The sequence below is a fragment of the Aulonocara stuartgranti genome (assembly GCF_965226115.1).
Source record: "Aulonocara stuartgranti genome assembly, chromosome: 7".
NCBI lineage: Eukaryota > Metazoa > Chordata > Actinopteri > Cichliformes > Cichlidae > Aulonocara > Aulonocara stuartgranti.
Genome location: NC_138945.1, coordinates 68175711 through 68191608, shown reverse-complemented (window position 1 = coordinate 68191608; position 15898 = coordinate 68175711). Strand labels below are relative to the sequence as shown.

General features: G+C 42.9%; 2 protein-coding genes across 6 annotated transcripts in view; both read left to right on the top strand.

Moving 5' to 3' along the window:
• Window positions 1–365: 365 nt before the first annotated feature.
• Window positions 366–12567, top strand: ferry3 (FERRY endosomal RAB5 effector complex subunit 3). 2 transcript variants are annotated; one of them, XM_082540036.1, is made up of 14 exons: window positions 366–459; window positions 832–1020; window positions 1230–1375; window positions 3984–4165; window positions 4510–4609; window positions 4772–4896; window positions 5788–5894; window positions 5971–6168; window positions 6434–6562; window positions 7078–7146; window positions 7238–7440; window positions 10090–10147; window positions 10349–10416; window positions 11432–12567. In XM_082540036.1, exons 1-14 carry the CDS (start codon window positions 381–383, stop codon window positions 11522–11524), a joined length of 1746 nt encoding a protein of 581 aa, XP_082396162.1. In that variant the 5' UTR covers window positions 366–380; the 3' UTR covers window positions 11525–12567. The 2 variants fall into 2 exon arrangements, with proteins under 2 accessions (XP_082396162.1, XP_082396161.1); XM_082540035.1 differs by having other exon boundaries at window positions 3954–4165.
• Window positions 12568–13976: 1409 nt separating this feature from the next.
• LOC309710509 (solute carrier family 45 member 3) overlaps window positions 13977–15898 on the top strand; it is a 48045-nt gene continuing 46123 nt past the window's right edge. Inside the window, exons 1-2 of one of the 4 annotated variants that reach the window (XM_082540043.1) lie at window positions 14041–14083; window positions 14246–14326. Coding sequence is in view for 1 of the 4 variants with exons in the window: in XM_082540046.1 (XP_082396172.1) it covers window positions 14053–14083 (31 nt within the window). In the remaining 3 variants the exon portion in view is untranslated. Of the gene's footprint in view, window positions 14084–14245; window positions 14327–14351 lie in introns of those variants that run through there. The other 3 variants (XM_082540046.1, XM_082540040.1, XM_082540045.1) reach the window with 3 other exon arrangements.

Here is a 15898-nt window from a genome sequence, read left to right as displayed (position 1 = left end):
CCACCTCTGAATAGCTCAATAAATATTAATATACTGAATATTATATAAATAATTATTCTTCTTGGAATTATTGTTAAGAGAAATAATAGATTCCTTTTGGCAGCTGATATATAACCACGCCATCCAGCCGACACTATTTTAAACCAGCAGGGGGAGCTAGTGCCCAAGGGAAAAAATCCCAATAAGTTAAATCTTTCAAGTCAGCAGATTCGTGACGGTAATAACGTTTTTAAAAAGTCCAACACTAAAAAATATACAAAAATTAAATTTGATCAGAGCTGCATACAAATGTGTTATCAGTGGTGACCCAGAGTTGAAATATAAAAAATTATAAAAATAACCCCCGAGCTTCTGCGCCGCGAATCTGCTTCTGCTGTCACATGCAGTCAGCTGACTGCGAGCTCAACGATAAACAGGAAGGCTACAGGAAATACCGTTATTACATTCATCCAGACGCAGGTAATTTTGAGTTTTAGAAAGGTTTTATGTTCATCACATGATATTGAAAAAATAATACTGTGGCCGTCTTGTCAGATTTGTGTTTTGTTATTTTTATTCTGTTTATTTATTTATTTATTGTTAGATATGTGGTACTTTAAGTTGTTAGCCGCACTGCTAGCCAACGTTGAGATTCACGTTAACAAACTGAGCAGCTATTTAGCAGGGATTAAGTTACAAATATTTACGGCCTTTGTTGTAGCTCGTGAATACCGTGTTTTTGTGCGCAAACATCGGTTGTGTCACAGATTTGATGCGACAGTGTAAAAGTGGCGCAGCACCGGAGGCTTGAATTCATTCATGGTTTTCTGCTATCTTGTTTTGTTTTTTCAGCTGTGACCATGAAGAAGAACAAAGCCAAGGCAAGCAGCAATACTGAGAAGGAGTTTGTGTTCGAGTTCAGGGCAGGTAAACACAACTGTGTCCTTAAAGTGCCCCTGCAGCTTCCTGTGCAGGAGAACATCAGTGACCTTCACGGACGCCTGATGCTGCTGCACAAAATACCCTGCTACTTAGAAAGTGGTGAGATTGTTATTCTTTCCCCTTCCCTGAGTATAACCACGGCCCTAACTGTAACATAAGACAGCTAGAAGCTGCACTAAAGCATTCGATTACAGGAGCTTGTTACATTTCTTGTACAAAGCTACAGAGTTGCACTTTCCACTTTGCTTGCACAGACCTGAAAGACTTTCTTTTTTTAAATATCTACTTTGTGTCCTTTGTTGCTCTAGAACTGAAAAACTCACTTTCCAGTTTCGTTGAGAAGGAGACGATTCTGGATTATGACAGAGAGGCAGAGCTGGCACTGCAAAGACTCACGACAGGAGACGTAGATGTAAACAAGCTCACCAGTGCATGGACCAGGTCTTACGTGGAGGTAATAACGCATTTCATTGTGCTTTTATCGTGTTAAACACAGCACTGTGTGAACTAGGGCCTGGGTTCGAATCCATCAGCCACCTGGGGCCTTTCTGTGTGTTTGCTTGGGGCCCAAAGTCCAAAGACGTGCACGTCAGGAAAAGTAGGTGTGAATGTGAGTGTGGAGTGGGTGTCTGTCTCTGTGCGTCCACCCTGTGATGAACTGGTGACCTGTCCAGACGCCTGGTACCACACAGCAGAAATTCGCTGTATCCATGCACCTTAACGGTGAACCCTGAGTTTTCAGAATTAAGGAGGTGGTTCACTTCTTACCAGTGGGGCAACGCTTGAAAACCTAACATGCTCTGGAGCAGGTATAGATTAGAGATCAGCAGGTACACGATCACCTCTTACTGACTAATCGGTTCTCCAGAAATTTCTGAAAGATCCCTTTGGATGGAGAGTGGGAGTGTCTTAAAGTTTTTGCCTTTCTCTGATTGGCATCAGTAAGAATCATAGATTCTTAGATGTAACTTCCTTGATTAATTCTTTTAAATATGAATTTTATGGATAGTTCAGAGGTCAACCTTTCTGAAAATCACCTTTCAAATATAAACCATAGGTGGCTCTTCTAGGAGGCTGAGGCTGGATTATAAGTTTTACTGCCTTAGTTGTTTGTACAACCTTACAGCAAGTTTCTGTTTCTAATGTTATCTATTTTAGGCTGAAGGATGTATAATTTTAATGAAAAACATTTAACTTCACACACGATATTTTATTAACAGTTACAAATCATTTGTCTTAAAGTAAAGTCTTGTTTGGTGCCTAACTATAACTAACCATAACTAAGGCTACGTTCACACTGCAGGCGAAAGCGCATCAAATCCGACTTTTCTGACCCTCTGCGACCATCTGTCCGATCATGGTCTGACAGTGTGAACGGCACAAATCCGATATTTTCAAAGCCGATCTGGGTCACTTTGGTATGTGGTCCTGAATCCGATACATATCTGATGTTTCAGAAAGCGACTGCTGTTTGATGGTCATGTCGCATTAAATCCGTCTTTTACGTCACTGACACAAGACAGACGCCATTATCAGCGCCGGAGAAGACATCGCGAACGCTTCCTGACCATCCGGTGTAGATGTCAGTGAAACTGTTGGGAAGACAACGTGAACATTTTATTTGTTCTGTATAATCTGCAGAGTCTGACAGAAATCTGCAGCTAGAAGCAGCGCTCCTCTAACACAGCAATCAGGGTCATTATTAGGCCAAATGTAAATAACAAAATAACTTTATAACTTAAAGCAAAAGTGGGAAACGTAGAGTACGAAACAAGTCTTTATATTAAGGCCATCAGTCAAACAATGCTGTTGCTCTGGGTCTAAACAGAGCGCGTCGTGTGTGACGTCTTCTTTTGCGCACGCGGCCGCTTTGAGCGTTCACACTAGAGCACGTTTGCTGTCGCATTTTATTTGTCGTGTGAACAAGCAGACAAAAAAATCTGATTTGATCAGAAAATTGGAGTTGAGCATTAAGACCTGCAGAGTGAACGTAGCCTTAGTTACAGAAAACATCTTCCATAAGCGTCGCTATTGTTATATAACACTGTGTGTTTAAACTGTAACTTCAAAATGCCATGTGGCCGTTAGAATAAAGAATCGTGCTGCGACTGTCTCATTCAGTGACACAGGAAACAGATTAGATTCAATACAGAAATTTGTAAAACTGTGTGGACAAATGTTTCTGTTAAAAATATCTGTTAATATTATGGACGGTGCTTTTTAAGCTTGGCAGGTATTCCAAAAATACATTTCATGCGCTGGCTGCCTAACAGACCCTGATAAATACAGCTCCATGTTTCTGCAGCAGCACAGCAGCGTCCTTGAACACTCTCACTAACTTTGGAGCGGTCATAGATCATTAAAGTCATTTAAACAGAACTGGAGCAGTAATTGATTATTCATGAGTTCTGGACCCCTCGAAGAAAAACCCCCAAACAAACAAACAAAAAAAATCTCATTACATGAGCCCTCACGCTGTGTTTAATGTCTCTCGCAAGCATTTTACTTGGTTACTTTGATGCATTTCCCACCAGAGATGGGATATATTCACATGCCCGAGAATTGAGTCATTACTTTTGTGCTGTGGATAAATACAAACAAACACAATTGTGAGAAGCAGACTTTGTGGTTTCGTGTATGGTGTGTTCACTGAGACATTTCTTTAAACCCAAATGCCTCGCTTCATGTTTAAGGAAGGCCGCTGAGATCAGCTCCCGCTGCACTCGCACATTTAGCAGTTTGCCTGCAGTCCCGCTTGCACGGAGTTTGTTGCCTAAACATTCTCGAGCCTGTGTAAATGAGGGGTGTTCACACTGAAGAGTGCTGTTATTTTGCATTTACTGGGTCAACTGGCCTCGTATGTTTTGCAGGTCATAACACAGAAACTGCGACTCTGTATTTTGCCTTCTTTGTTTGGCTACTTGTGCTGAAAATAAGCTGCTTGCTTACTGTTCTTGTTCACAGTCTGATCATGGTTAAGCACTGTACCTCCACCCTTCTTTAACTGCTTACAACTGTCGTTTCACAAGAAGATGTTTTGCTTCCTGCCGTCACTGTTGCAGACGACGCTGGAACATGCGCGGCCTGAAGAGCCCAGCTGGGATGAGGACTTTGCCAATGTGTACCATGAACTGATCCACTCCCCCGCCTCAGATACGCTGCTCAACCTGGAGCACAACTACTTTGTTAGCATCTCTGAGCTCATCAGTGAGAGAGACATGGAGATTAAGAAGCTTCAGGAGAGGTTGGTGTTAGGCAGCATTTGATTGGGATCTTTGGATTTCCTGAACATGTTTTTCTGTCTTATTTCTAAATATTTATTGCCAACAGTTTTGCCTTTAGTTTGTTGGCCAATGTTAGTTCTCAGCCCTCCCCTCTTACACAACTATTATCAAATAGATCATCATCTCAAATTTCTTCCATGGACTAAAATTAGGTCAGATCTTTTTTTTCCCTTTAAGCAACCACACTTAAGATGATTTAATATCTGTTTCCTACCACAGAGATAATTTTTATCATGTTTTATGAATGTTTATGTACTTTCCCAACAATCTGTTAAAAATCAATAAATGCTTTCCTGTTTTGTAGGCAAGCGGCAGAAATGGACAAAGTCATGCATGAGCTGGGAAACACACTGAGTGACCAGGATGTGAACGCAGTAGCTTCTCAACACTTTGATGCACAACAGGTGAAAGGAAGCTTGAAAGGAAGTTTGTCTCAGTGTTAATAGAAGTGTTGGTTAAAAAAAGATGATTTCACCTGTGACATTTCAGGAGATACAGGTGGTTTGTTTTTCAAGTAAGCTTTTTGTTTAAAGCCCTGAATGTTTGACATTGTCATCGATGAACAGGTACTCGAAAACAAGTGGGCAAGCGAGCTTAAACAAGTGACGGGCATTCAGAAGCATGAATACCAAGACTGGGTGGTCAAACTGCACCAGGACCTGCAGAAATCCAACAACAGCAGCAAAATAAAGTGAGTTCTTCTCTGTGTATCTGTGTGTGCACACTGCAGTGCAGCCTGTCTTTGTGTTTGTTCTTTGATATATGAAACCTCACTTTCTGCTCGCATTTACCCGAGCTAGCCTTTTCAGGTGTGTGACAATACTCTCATGGATTTCGAGGTACAACAAAATCGTGGCTCAAGAGTTGGGGGTTTGCCTTGTAATCGGAAGGGTCCTTGGGCAAGACACTTCACCCGTTGCCTACTGGTGGTGGTCAGAGGGCCCGGTGGCGCCAGTGTCCGGCAGCCTCGCCTCTGTCAGTGCGCCCCAGGGTGGCTGTGGCTACAACGTAGCTGCCATCACCAGTGTGTGAATGACTGGATGTGTAAAGCACTTTGAGGTCCTTAGTAAAGCGCTATACAAATACAGGCCATTTACCAAAAACAGTCGATTCGAGATGATAAACACCAGAGTCAGCTGCTGAGTCTTACTCTTTCCTTTAAAGGAGAAACCCTGCAGTGAGTGCAGCATCATTATCTGATATGTGCTGTGATAATAACACTGGTTAAACAGGCTGATTTCCTGGGTTTAATGCTGGTTTATGAAATTTTACACCGGACACTGGTGAGAATAGTTAATGCAATGCACGTGTCACTCGTGGGTCTGTTTCTAGAATATATTTCTTAAACTTGATAAACAAGGCTAAGGTGTGCGTTTACCTGCCACGGCAGAAGTAACTTTTTTAGCAGATCCTGGGATCAAACTCTTCACTTTACTAACCTGTATAACCCACGCCCACTCGCCCACTAAACCTCAGCTGCAACTAAAGCTCAAGCTTTTTATAACCGTCGGTTCCATAAAATGATTTCCTTGAATCCGCAGACGTGCTAAGGGTTGGTTTCTCGTCCCTCTCAATTTTCCAGCGAGGAGATTAAGGTGCAGCCCAGCCAGCTGTCAGAAGCCGCAGATTTGGGTGCCAGGATGTTCGAGGAACAGCCGCAGCTGGAGGAGAGTTTCACCATACACTTAGGTACTTCACATGCTTCCACAGTATTTGTGCGCAGATCAGGGATCGCTGTTACAGTTAACACAATAAAAATTTGCAGGAGCGCAGCTAAAGACGATGCACAACCTGCGACTGGTCCGAGCAGATGTGCTGGATTTCTGCAAACACAGACGACACGGCAGCAGCGGCGCCAAGCTGCGGCGGCTGCAGACGGCTCTTTCGCTGTACTCCTTCTCACTGTGCGGTCTGGTGCTCCTGGTCGATAACAGGGTCAACTCCTACAGTGGCATCAAGAGAGGTCAGGGAGCACGCGGTGTATAATGTAGTTACATATATGTATGTTGATTCCTGCTTTTACCTGCAAAGAGTGGTTTTTGGCTGTAACGTGGATATTTTGTTTCTGTTTACCTTCTCTTTTCTTTTACTGGGAGAAGCCAAACTTTAAGTGTTTTATTCACTTACTGTGGGTTTCATTTAACTTTAAGTTTGAACTTGAGGCTAAGCAGTCATTTGGTTCCACTGTGTTTGAGTTCATCTGGGGCCTGCTCTATGTCAACCCACAGACTTTGCAACTGTGGCAAAGGAGTGCACAGACTTCCACTTCCCCTGCCTAGAAGAGCAGCTGGAGGAGGTGCAGCAGGTGGTGCTGTACGCCAGAGCCCAGCGGAGCAGCAAGCACAAAGACCAGCCTGGTGAGACATTTCGCTCAGCCTGGAGGTCCCGAAATCTTGGGGAATAAATTTGATTATTCTTGATGCTATGGTTGGTTTTTTATAGTTTCAGCCATTCTTCAGGAAAACAAGATGTTTATCTCCTGTTTTAATACCATAATATAACATATGAGTAAAATTCAAGCCTTTCTCAAACAAACAATAAAATAAAAGTTATAGGACGCAAGTAAACGCGTATACTTGCCTGTACGAGTCTGGCTTTTACACGAAGCTCACACTGACAGGCTCCTCGTGGAGCTGGGACATTTCAGTGTTATGCTAGCAGTATGAGAGCGGGATTAAGCTGTCAGGAAATAGAAGATGTTGATTTTATCACAGCATAAGTGATTTACTGAGTAGAGGTGTACACATACAGGCCCACTGGCTTCCAAGCCTGTCACAGATCCACTGCTAACACTTTTTGTCCCTTTGACATAGTGTGATGAGCATTGTTCCTGCTGATTTGTGCTTTATTCTGCAATCCTGTATCCTTACAGAGACTCAAAAGAACGGCGGTGATGATAAGAGCAAAAATGTTGAAAGAAATCCCTCGAATATCTTACCAGGTATTAAGAAAACAGTTTGTGATTATCCAGCAGATTATTTCTAGAGCATCATTTTATATTTTAACTCTGTCGGCGACATCTCTTCCTAAAGGTGAGTTCTATATCACGCGGCACTCCAACCTGTCGGAGGTCCACGCCGTCTTCCATCTGTGTGTGGATGACAACGTCCGATCAGGGAACATCACTGCCCGGGACCCAGCCATCATGGGCTTGAGAAACATCCTCAAGGTGTGCTGCACTCACGACATCACCACCGTTACCATCCCTCTGCTGCTCGTCCACGACATGTCCGAGGTAAGAAGACGCTCTCAATGCTTGCATGAGTGCAGCTGCAAGAATAAACGCTTGTAAACTGCATATTGTAATATAATAATCTTAGTGGAGCAAATGACTGCAAGTTTATTGGACCAGCAGACGTCCAGGTATTGTGCCTTCACAGAATCTGCTTTTTCCCCATAAACTGCACGAGTACACAAACTGATCAGATTTCTCCAAATAGAGAAAGGATCAGGAAGTACAGTACGGGTAAATGGTTGAGCCGGACAGATCCATTGTTGGGTTATTAGACATTTCAGGGTTGCCGTGGATGTTTGATGTTTGAGGGCAGGGATAGCTCAGTAGGTAGAGTGGTGGCCCCATGATTGGAAGGTCGGGGGTTCGATTCCCCTGAACAGCTACCCTGAGGTACCCCTGAGCAAGGTACCGTCCCTACACACTGCTCCCCGGGCGCCCAATGGCTGCCCACTGCTTCACTGAGTGAATGGGTTAAATGCAGAGAGGGATTTTCCTCACGGGGACCAATAAAGTACACTTTCTTCTTCTTTCTTCTTGATGGTTTAGTTTGGGCAAGTAGAAAAAAAGTCTCATTTGGAGTATTCCTGTTAGATCAACCTGAGTATTTGTACTTGTATCATTACACTGTAATAAACTCTTCAAACTGTCATACCTGTGATTGAACGTTAATGATTCAGTTGTATTAAAAAGTAGAGAATTGAAACTTTAGTGATTAATGGTGCTGAGAAACGTTTTCAAAGCGGCCGATGTTGATGGGAGGCGTTTGAGTTCAGCCGGCTGGGGCTGAAACGTTCGTTATTCGATGACTCTGGTCTTGGATTCGTGCTTTATTGCCTTCTTTCTTTTCTTGTGTTACCTGTTTGAAGCTCTACTGTCAGCTATTTGATACAGGTGGGGGGGAAGCAAAAGGGGTTTTGAGTAATCAGGATCGGTTCCCAGAAAAACTGCTATGAGTGCATTGTTACTCAGTGATGTTGTAACAGGGTACGTCACAAACTGTGAGGTTCGTCTGTGGTCTTGCACTTGCGTCAAACCCCAAAACCTGATGGCTGTGCAACTTTCCCGACTGTCAGCACCCAGACTGACTTTAAGCTTGTGCTTATTCCTGTACGGTAACGTCTGACTCGTTGGACACGAACTGTAGATTCAGACTACAACTTTATTTGGGTCACCGATCGTACAGAGCACATACGCACAGCGACAGTCAGTGCTCACATGTTTGGGTCAATAACAGAAAAAGCCTCGACGTGAAGCGAGCGGACACTTCTAGTATTTTCCTGTGAAACTTCTTGTATTTAGTCTGTTACATTTGTTTCTTTGTTTTTAATCACATTAGATGTCCTTTGTTGGTTATTTAACTGAGTAATGTTACCAATAATAACATAATCAGTTCAACAAGCCTCTTTATAGATGCCTAATTTTTCTTCTGCTGCCTAATCAACAGTCTTTAGATTCATAAAACTAAAGTTTTGGAGCTCTGGAAGCCTCGAGAAGCAGAGGATACTTGATTGAAGGCTTCTCATTTCAAAACTTTCCATCTGCCAGCTTCTTTTTCAGGCATTTCCCTTTTGAGCACAGATGTTTGCCTGTTTGTACAAGTCTATTGTAGTGTTACAACAACTGGTTTAGTTTGTCTACATGAACTACAGACCACAGTCCAAATCCAGCACGGCTGTTGCTCTTGTTCTTATTTTGGTTTTTCTTTTTCCTTTGAAGTTTGAGGAAAGAGGTTCACATAATAAATGCTCAGTGTCACTATAATATATGGTTAAAGGTTTGTGCAGATAAAACTGAAAACTGGGTTCATTTGGAGCCACTTTGCAGACGTTGACTGTTTCACGACTGCTGTGTTCATTTTCCTGGCTGTAAGAAACACTTTTGTTCTTGCCTCAAACTGTTTGGCAAACGCCACAGTCGCCTTCAGTGCTCCTGTTTACGCTTCAGTCCTACCAAAAAGCTGAATGAATATTCAGAAATCCCTCACTAAAGCCTGTGCAGCTTATCCAAATACAAAACGTACAAGTAAACAAGAGTGTGCGTTGTGGCAAAGACTCTCTGTTACACTCCTTGCAGTGAGAACAGGTAGTTTGCAAGATGAGATCACTGTGCACAAACTGCAGCGGAGTACACTCAAAGCTGAAAGGAAATAGAAGTGTTTGATTTAGCACAAAGAACATTTTGACAACATCAGTTTAGACATAGTTGCCTAATAAGAAGCTTTGGATTTGACACAAAGACGCATCATATAACAGGTTCTCTCTGCTCTGTAGTGTGTAGGACGGCATATTGTAGAAACAGTATCTGTGTACTAATGTTCTGTGACTTTAACCCGTAACATCATTCACCACCAACTCGTTTGCTTTTCTTTCTCTTATCATGTTTGAACTGTAGCACAGATATAAGTAATACGAGAACGTTAAAAATGTTACAAATTTGAAAGAAATGAAAGAAGATGCCAAAAAGTCTTTTGAAACATTGTTTCACATTACAAAAACTGATCACATTATTTTTCCTGTTTGGTCTGTGGAGCTCGTACGCTGCAGGTGATGGTGGTGCTACATGAAGTCTTTGAAATGAAGTCGTACGTCAGTCTGAGTTCACCGCCGTGTGTCTCATTTCACACCAACCTTCCTTCTCTGTTCATTGCAGGAGATGACCATACCGTGGTGTCTTAAAAGGGCGGAGCTCGTATTCAAATGTGTCAAAGGTAACATGGATGTTATGCATAGCTGTTGTTGGTCATTTGGTGGGTTTTTTCTTGTTTGTTCAACCGTCTGTCAAACATAAATATACAGAATCCTTAATACTGTGTTACTTTATTATGTATTAATACACAATAATTGCACTTAACATTGCATGCAGCAATGTAAGAATGAATGGTGATATTCATGCTAAATTTTCTTTGCAGGTTTTATGATGGAAATGGCCTCGTGGGACGGCGGTGTATCACGCACAGTCCAGTTTCTAGTGCCAAAGGTGAGATCAGTTATTCAGGCTTCAAAACGTGTACCTGTGGATACACTGCTGTTCTCTGAGTGACTGCCTTCCGGCAATGCTTCATGCTTCTTTTAAAGAATTGTATACTTAAGGCCTCGCACGTACATAATGTAACAAAAGGCACACCTGGCCTTGCAGTGCATGTCTCCGAGTGCACACTACGAAGAGTTGACTGCTTGAAAAGCGTGCCATAAATCATAGATTACAGAGCTTTAGGATATTTTAGCTCCATATTTGCACTGCTGTGATAAAAGAAAGCTCAGAGACTCAGTCACATAAATGTGTGATAAGCAATGGGATTAGTGTGCAGCTTGCCAACACTGAGGTGTAATCACTTTCACTTTGTTGGAAATCCAGGTCTTATGTTAATTTGTTATAAAGGAAAGGGAAAAAGATTCGGGGTTAACTTTGAAGCGAGGTTTTCTGTTATATTTTGATTTAAGCTTGCCGTGCAGGATGAATCACGGCCGTTACTATTTGCGAAGCTATACGTGCAGAGTTTTTGCGGTTTGTCAGGAAGGCGGTGGATCCTATAGAATGAGCTCCCGCTGACAGGATAAGATGATAAAACGAGTGGCATCAAAGGACTCTGACTGTACCGGCTTCCTGTCAGCTACATGCTCAGACACCATTCAAAATAGCAGCTTCTGAAACGACATTGTTGTCTGCGACTCAAAGAAATACTGTGTCTAAATATAAGCCGTGTGTTTGCGGGACTGCTTCTGCTTTAGGATTACTTAACATTCTTACTTGACGGGTGGCAGTGCTTAGAGTGTGTCCCCTGTTCCAGTCACAGCTGCTGAGCTCACTTCATTTCAGGACGCCACAGAGGCTGTTAATACTTGACTGGACGCCAAGAGTTCAGCTGTACTTTTGTTTTTTGAGGACTTTAAACAGCATCTTTCCATTATCACAGCACGGGGAGAGAAGATGTTTCCGTGCAAACCGCCCACTAACCCTGGTCACCCCTCTGTGTGTCTCTTTGTACTGACAGACTATCTCAGAGGAAATGTTCTACCAGTTGAGCAACATGCTGCCGCAGATCTTCCGCGTCTCCTCCACCCTTACTCTCACCTCCAAGCACTGATTGGTTGCACCTCAGGTCATTCGGGCAAATGAAGACAAGTAAAGTCTTGGGTTTTTGTGTTGTTTTTATTAAACTAGGATGAATATAGAAACTTTGTGACATAGATAACTTCCATTTGTTTAAAAACAATTAAGTTATGGTGGCATTCAGTGCAAAAGAATTGATGAACTATCCTATTATTGCACCTTCCAAAGCTACTCACTCTGACTGGAAGAGGACTGGATTCACTGGCACGCTAAAACAGCTGCTGCAGTTATCATTTAGTCTCCAGGGTGTGGTTCTGGTGACAGCGTTTTATTACATTAGCTGCCAGCACTGCAGACACTTTCCTTTAAAGCTGCAACTTTGTTCACATTCAGCTGCTTGAAGTCGGTAAAAACGAGACAACCAAATGTGTAAAGTGGGCTGAACGGTAAAAAACTTGTGACTCTTCATGTTGTCATATCTTTACTTTTTTCTTTTTACAGTATGTTGATTATTGCAGGAAAAAATCACCAATCTGGGCTCAAACTTGAATGCTAGTTTTGCTGTTGTCATATTTAATTCTTAAAGAATTTCTTGTGGTGACAGACGATCTTACAGTTCAGCCATCGAGTGAGATTTAGCAGCATGATGTCGTGGTGCTGTGGCTTCAGTGACATGGACTTGGCTCTTTTAGTCCTAGTGACAAATTGCATTGCTGCTCATATGAGCGGTGTGCTTGTGATTTTGTACTGCATTGCAGACAGTTGAGGCGACTGCCGCTAACTCTCTGTGGGAGTGTGAATGTGTACGGTCCCCCTCCCCCCTCACCTGCGTAACAGTAGATGGCACTGTTCCTAAAGACAAAAATGTGAAAAAGAGTAACTGTACTTGAACGCTTTGCTTATCGGAGGAAACGTTTTGCCTATTGAAATTCATCTCAATCTATTCTAAGTGAGGGAAACGGCACTGAAAGTACAGCTCGGTTGTATTTTATGTTAAACACTTAGATGTGCACTCTGTATATTTACTTTATCTGTGTACATTTTTTTATGTTTTAATAAAGTAACACTCTACACTGATGTGGTGTATTCCTCATAAGCCTCTGACAGACTTCAGCACTGGAGGATTAGTTTTTCTGTGCCCCCACCCGTCTGCCAGAACTGATGCACTTCTAGTGAGTTCGTCTCCAGGCTGTATTTACTCTTGATTGGTTATCCACGGGGACCTAATCTCCCTAAAGTTAATAATCCATGTCATTCATTGGAATTACATTCCTTCACGTCTAATGGTTGGCCTACGAGCCATTTCAGACAGATAATCCATTTAGTTTCTCACAAAGTTTGCCACTGCGGCATTCAGTGGTGACATTAGGCTGATTAAAAGAGTTGACAGTGTAGCAATCAGCTGTGCCCAGAGAGAGTTATGAGATTTTTGAATGGCGCTGTGTTGAAACTTGCAACTGTTTTTATCATGCAGCCAGGCTGAGAAGCCACAAAGCTGTAAGAATATGTGTTGCAAAGTGTTCAGCATTCTCAGGATTGGTCTTGGAGGCTTTGATTGTGCACAAGCTTAAAATGCATGAAAATTTACACACTCAAGCAAGTGTGTGTGTGTGTGTGTGTGTGTGTGTGTGTGTGTGTGTGTGTGTGTGTGTGTGTGTATATATAGAGTCCAGGCACAGAAATGAGAGAACTGCTGAAAGTACTTTTGCATACATTCAGTAAGCAAATAAAATGTATTTTTAAATGAGCTTTCAAATACAACGTTGCCCAAATTGCTGTACAAAGTGTGTGTACAGTCACAAACATGTAATTACATGCATAAAAATGCATCATTATTTGATGCGATAACAATCAGAAATATTATTTTACACTGGTATTACCGGTGATTGGTAATGGATGATGTAATATACAATCCTCTGCAAAAGTAAAAAGTCAAGTAAAGGTGTAATTTACATAAATATCACTTACTGTACTATACCCTTTATCTTACGGTCAATTCTTGCTGCACAGCAATAAGCACCACGTGTCATACTGCGTATGTGACAGAATTTGAATTTAAAGGGTAAGTCAGCTGTTACACGCAGCTTCTCCACAGTTGGTTGGAAATGGCAAAAATTAAATACAATTTATATACAGAAATTTTAATGATATGAAAATGCTAACAGACAAATGCTGAACATGAAAACGAGCAAACCCGAGAGCGCCAGTAGAAAAATCATACGTCACAGGTGCTGCTACCGGAAGATGCTTTTTTTTTTTTGCTTAAAAAAATAAAAACGTGAATATCTCTTGTGAAACGCTTTAAAAATAACAGCAAAGAATGTATTTGTTATTTTAGGTCTTTGATTAAATAAAATAAACGAAATCTTCTTTTTGTGTGGCGTTTTTGTTTTATAAATTGTCATTAACGTGTTATTCTAGTTTTTGCTACATTTATTTCGAAGTTCCAAACCGGAAGTTACCGCTGTCGCTGCCACTGGCTTGACGGAGGTTGTCACAGCTGGGTAGTTGGCTCGCTACAAGTTAAGCAACAGGGGCTGTCGGGAGCGAGCAAGTTGCTGCATGGATTTCTCGGAGCTCCGCGGAACTTACGGTTAAGTTTGCACCCAAACGAGTTGTTAGCGCGATTCTGTCTGTGTTCAGTAAGGCTTTCGTGTGTGATACACATCTATCACATGTCGGCTGCTCTATGTGCTGAAACTTATTCTTTGTATGTGGCTGCCTTGCAACGTTGTTCACCGCGTCGAAACTGCAGACAGCGGCTTTAAAATTTGACCCAAGCGTCCCCGAGTCGTACCACGCCGGAGACCGTGATACAGCTGACCTGGAAACGGAGGTAGGTGTGAGGCGGTGTGTGCTCGAGCCTGCGGCTAAAAGGTGTGCGGTTAGCCAGGGTTCAGCAGCGTGGTGCTGTCCGGAAGTTTTTTCCACTCTGCGTCGCAGACCGCCACTTTGCCACCGGGCTCCCTGGACACCGATGCCGTGCCAAGTGCCGTGGTGGCAGTAACTTTACTCTCTCCCCGGCCGACACAACGCTGCGTGTCTACACCAAAACCTTCGCCGTAAGCGTTTGGCGCTGTGTTGACGAGACCCCGCTGCTTTGACACATGGATGGATGGGGGAGGAGGCGTTTGCGGACACCGCCGTGTGGAAAGTTACGAAGTATTCCAGCTGGATGTGGCATTGGCTGGTAACGTTCAAAAGAATGACTCCTGGGCTTTGGTTTTGTTCTCGTTACTCCTTTTTTAATGTCGCGTGTGTGTGCGCGCGCTACAGAGTGAGGTCATGGACCGTAAAGGCACTCTAAAAGCTGCCCTATCATATTAAGACAAGTCTTGTATGGACAAGTGTTCTCAGCCTGAAACAGATGGGATTTTCCACAGTGCGGCCATCAGCTTGTTGATGGTGACTCTCAGGAACTAGACGTGTGTGCTTTGATTTATCAGCTGTTAAGGCTGAAAGCCTCACGAGCTTTCCTCTTTAGTTTCCTGTTTTTCAGCCATCATTGGATTTTGATTCCTCGACTTTTTGTTTTTTTGTTTGAACAATGTTATCACACTTTTACAGCCCGCTAATAGTAATTTCTTTATCTAAGGAATGTAGCACCAGGAAATTAAGCAACGCTTTATACCAAGTAAACTTCTTTGGTGCTGAAAGTTTCCACTCGCATGTTTTTGGGAGGTTGTGTGAGTCTGGTTTCTTGGAGAAAATTCAAGGTTCAGAATCCACATGAGGAGGGCAGAGGATCAGAAGGTTAAAGCGCTCTAACCCATGACCGTGACTCTGCCGTCACACAAAGACCTCTTTCCGCTTCTTGGGCGCGTTAGGTCTGGTAGTCACTCCGCCTTGGACACTGGACTCTTCTCTTTCATCCTGTCACACGTCATTTCTGTTTCTTTGCTTTTAAAACGGCATCAAATTAAACTGCGTCCACGTGTGCGCAGCTTATTGCCACATAAGGGTTGTGAAATAGTAGCGGTAAATTCTTACTGCTGCACTGACATCACCCAGAAGTTTGTCTGCTAACGATCAGTGGCAGGCTGTCGTCACGGTTGACCGGCTGGTCTCAGAGCAGTTATATTCTTAGTACTTGCAACTTTCTTATTTATTTGTTGCCCCCAGGAAAGCTTTGCTCATCTGCTCCACCGTGATAGAAACGCTTCTCCATGCCACGACCAGCTGGCTGTTCTCTAACTGCGCCCTGACAGTCTGATATCCCCCCAAAGCCAAGCGCAAGATAATCGCCCACCGTCGAGGACACCAAGCTACTTAGGCAGACTGAAGGCTTTGCAGTTCTAATCGCTCGTAGGCTGTTTAGCTCCGGCTTGGTGTGCTTTCTGTTCTTCCTGTGTGTACCTGGCTTTTCAGCTCTTGCATATGCTTTCAAAGACGAGTGCTGGATTACGTG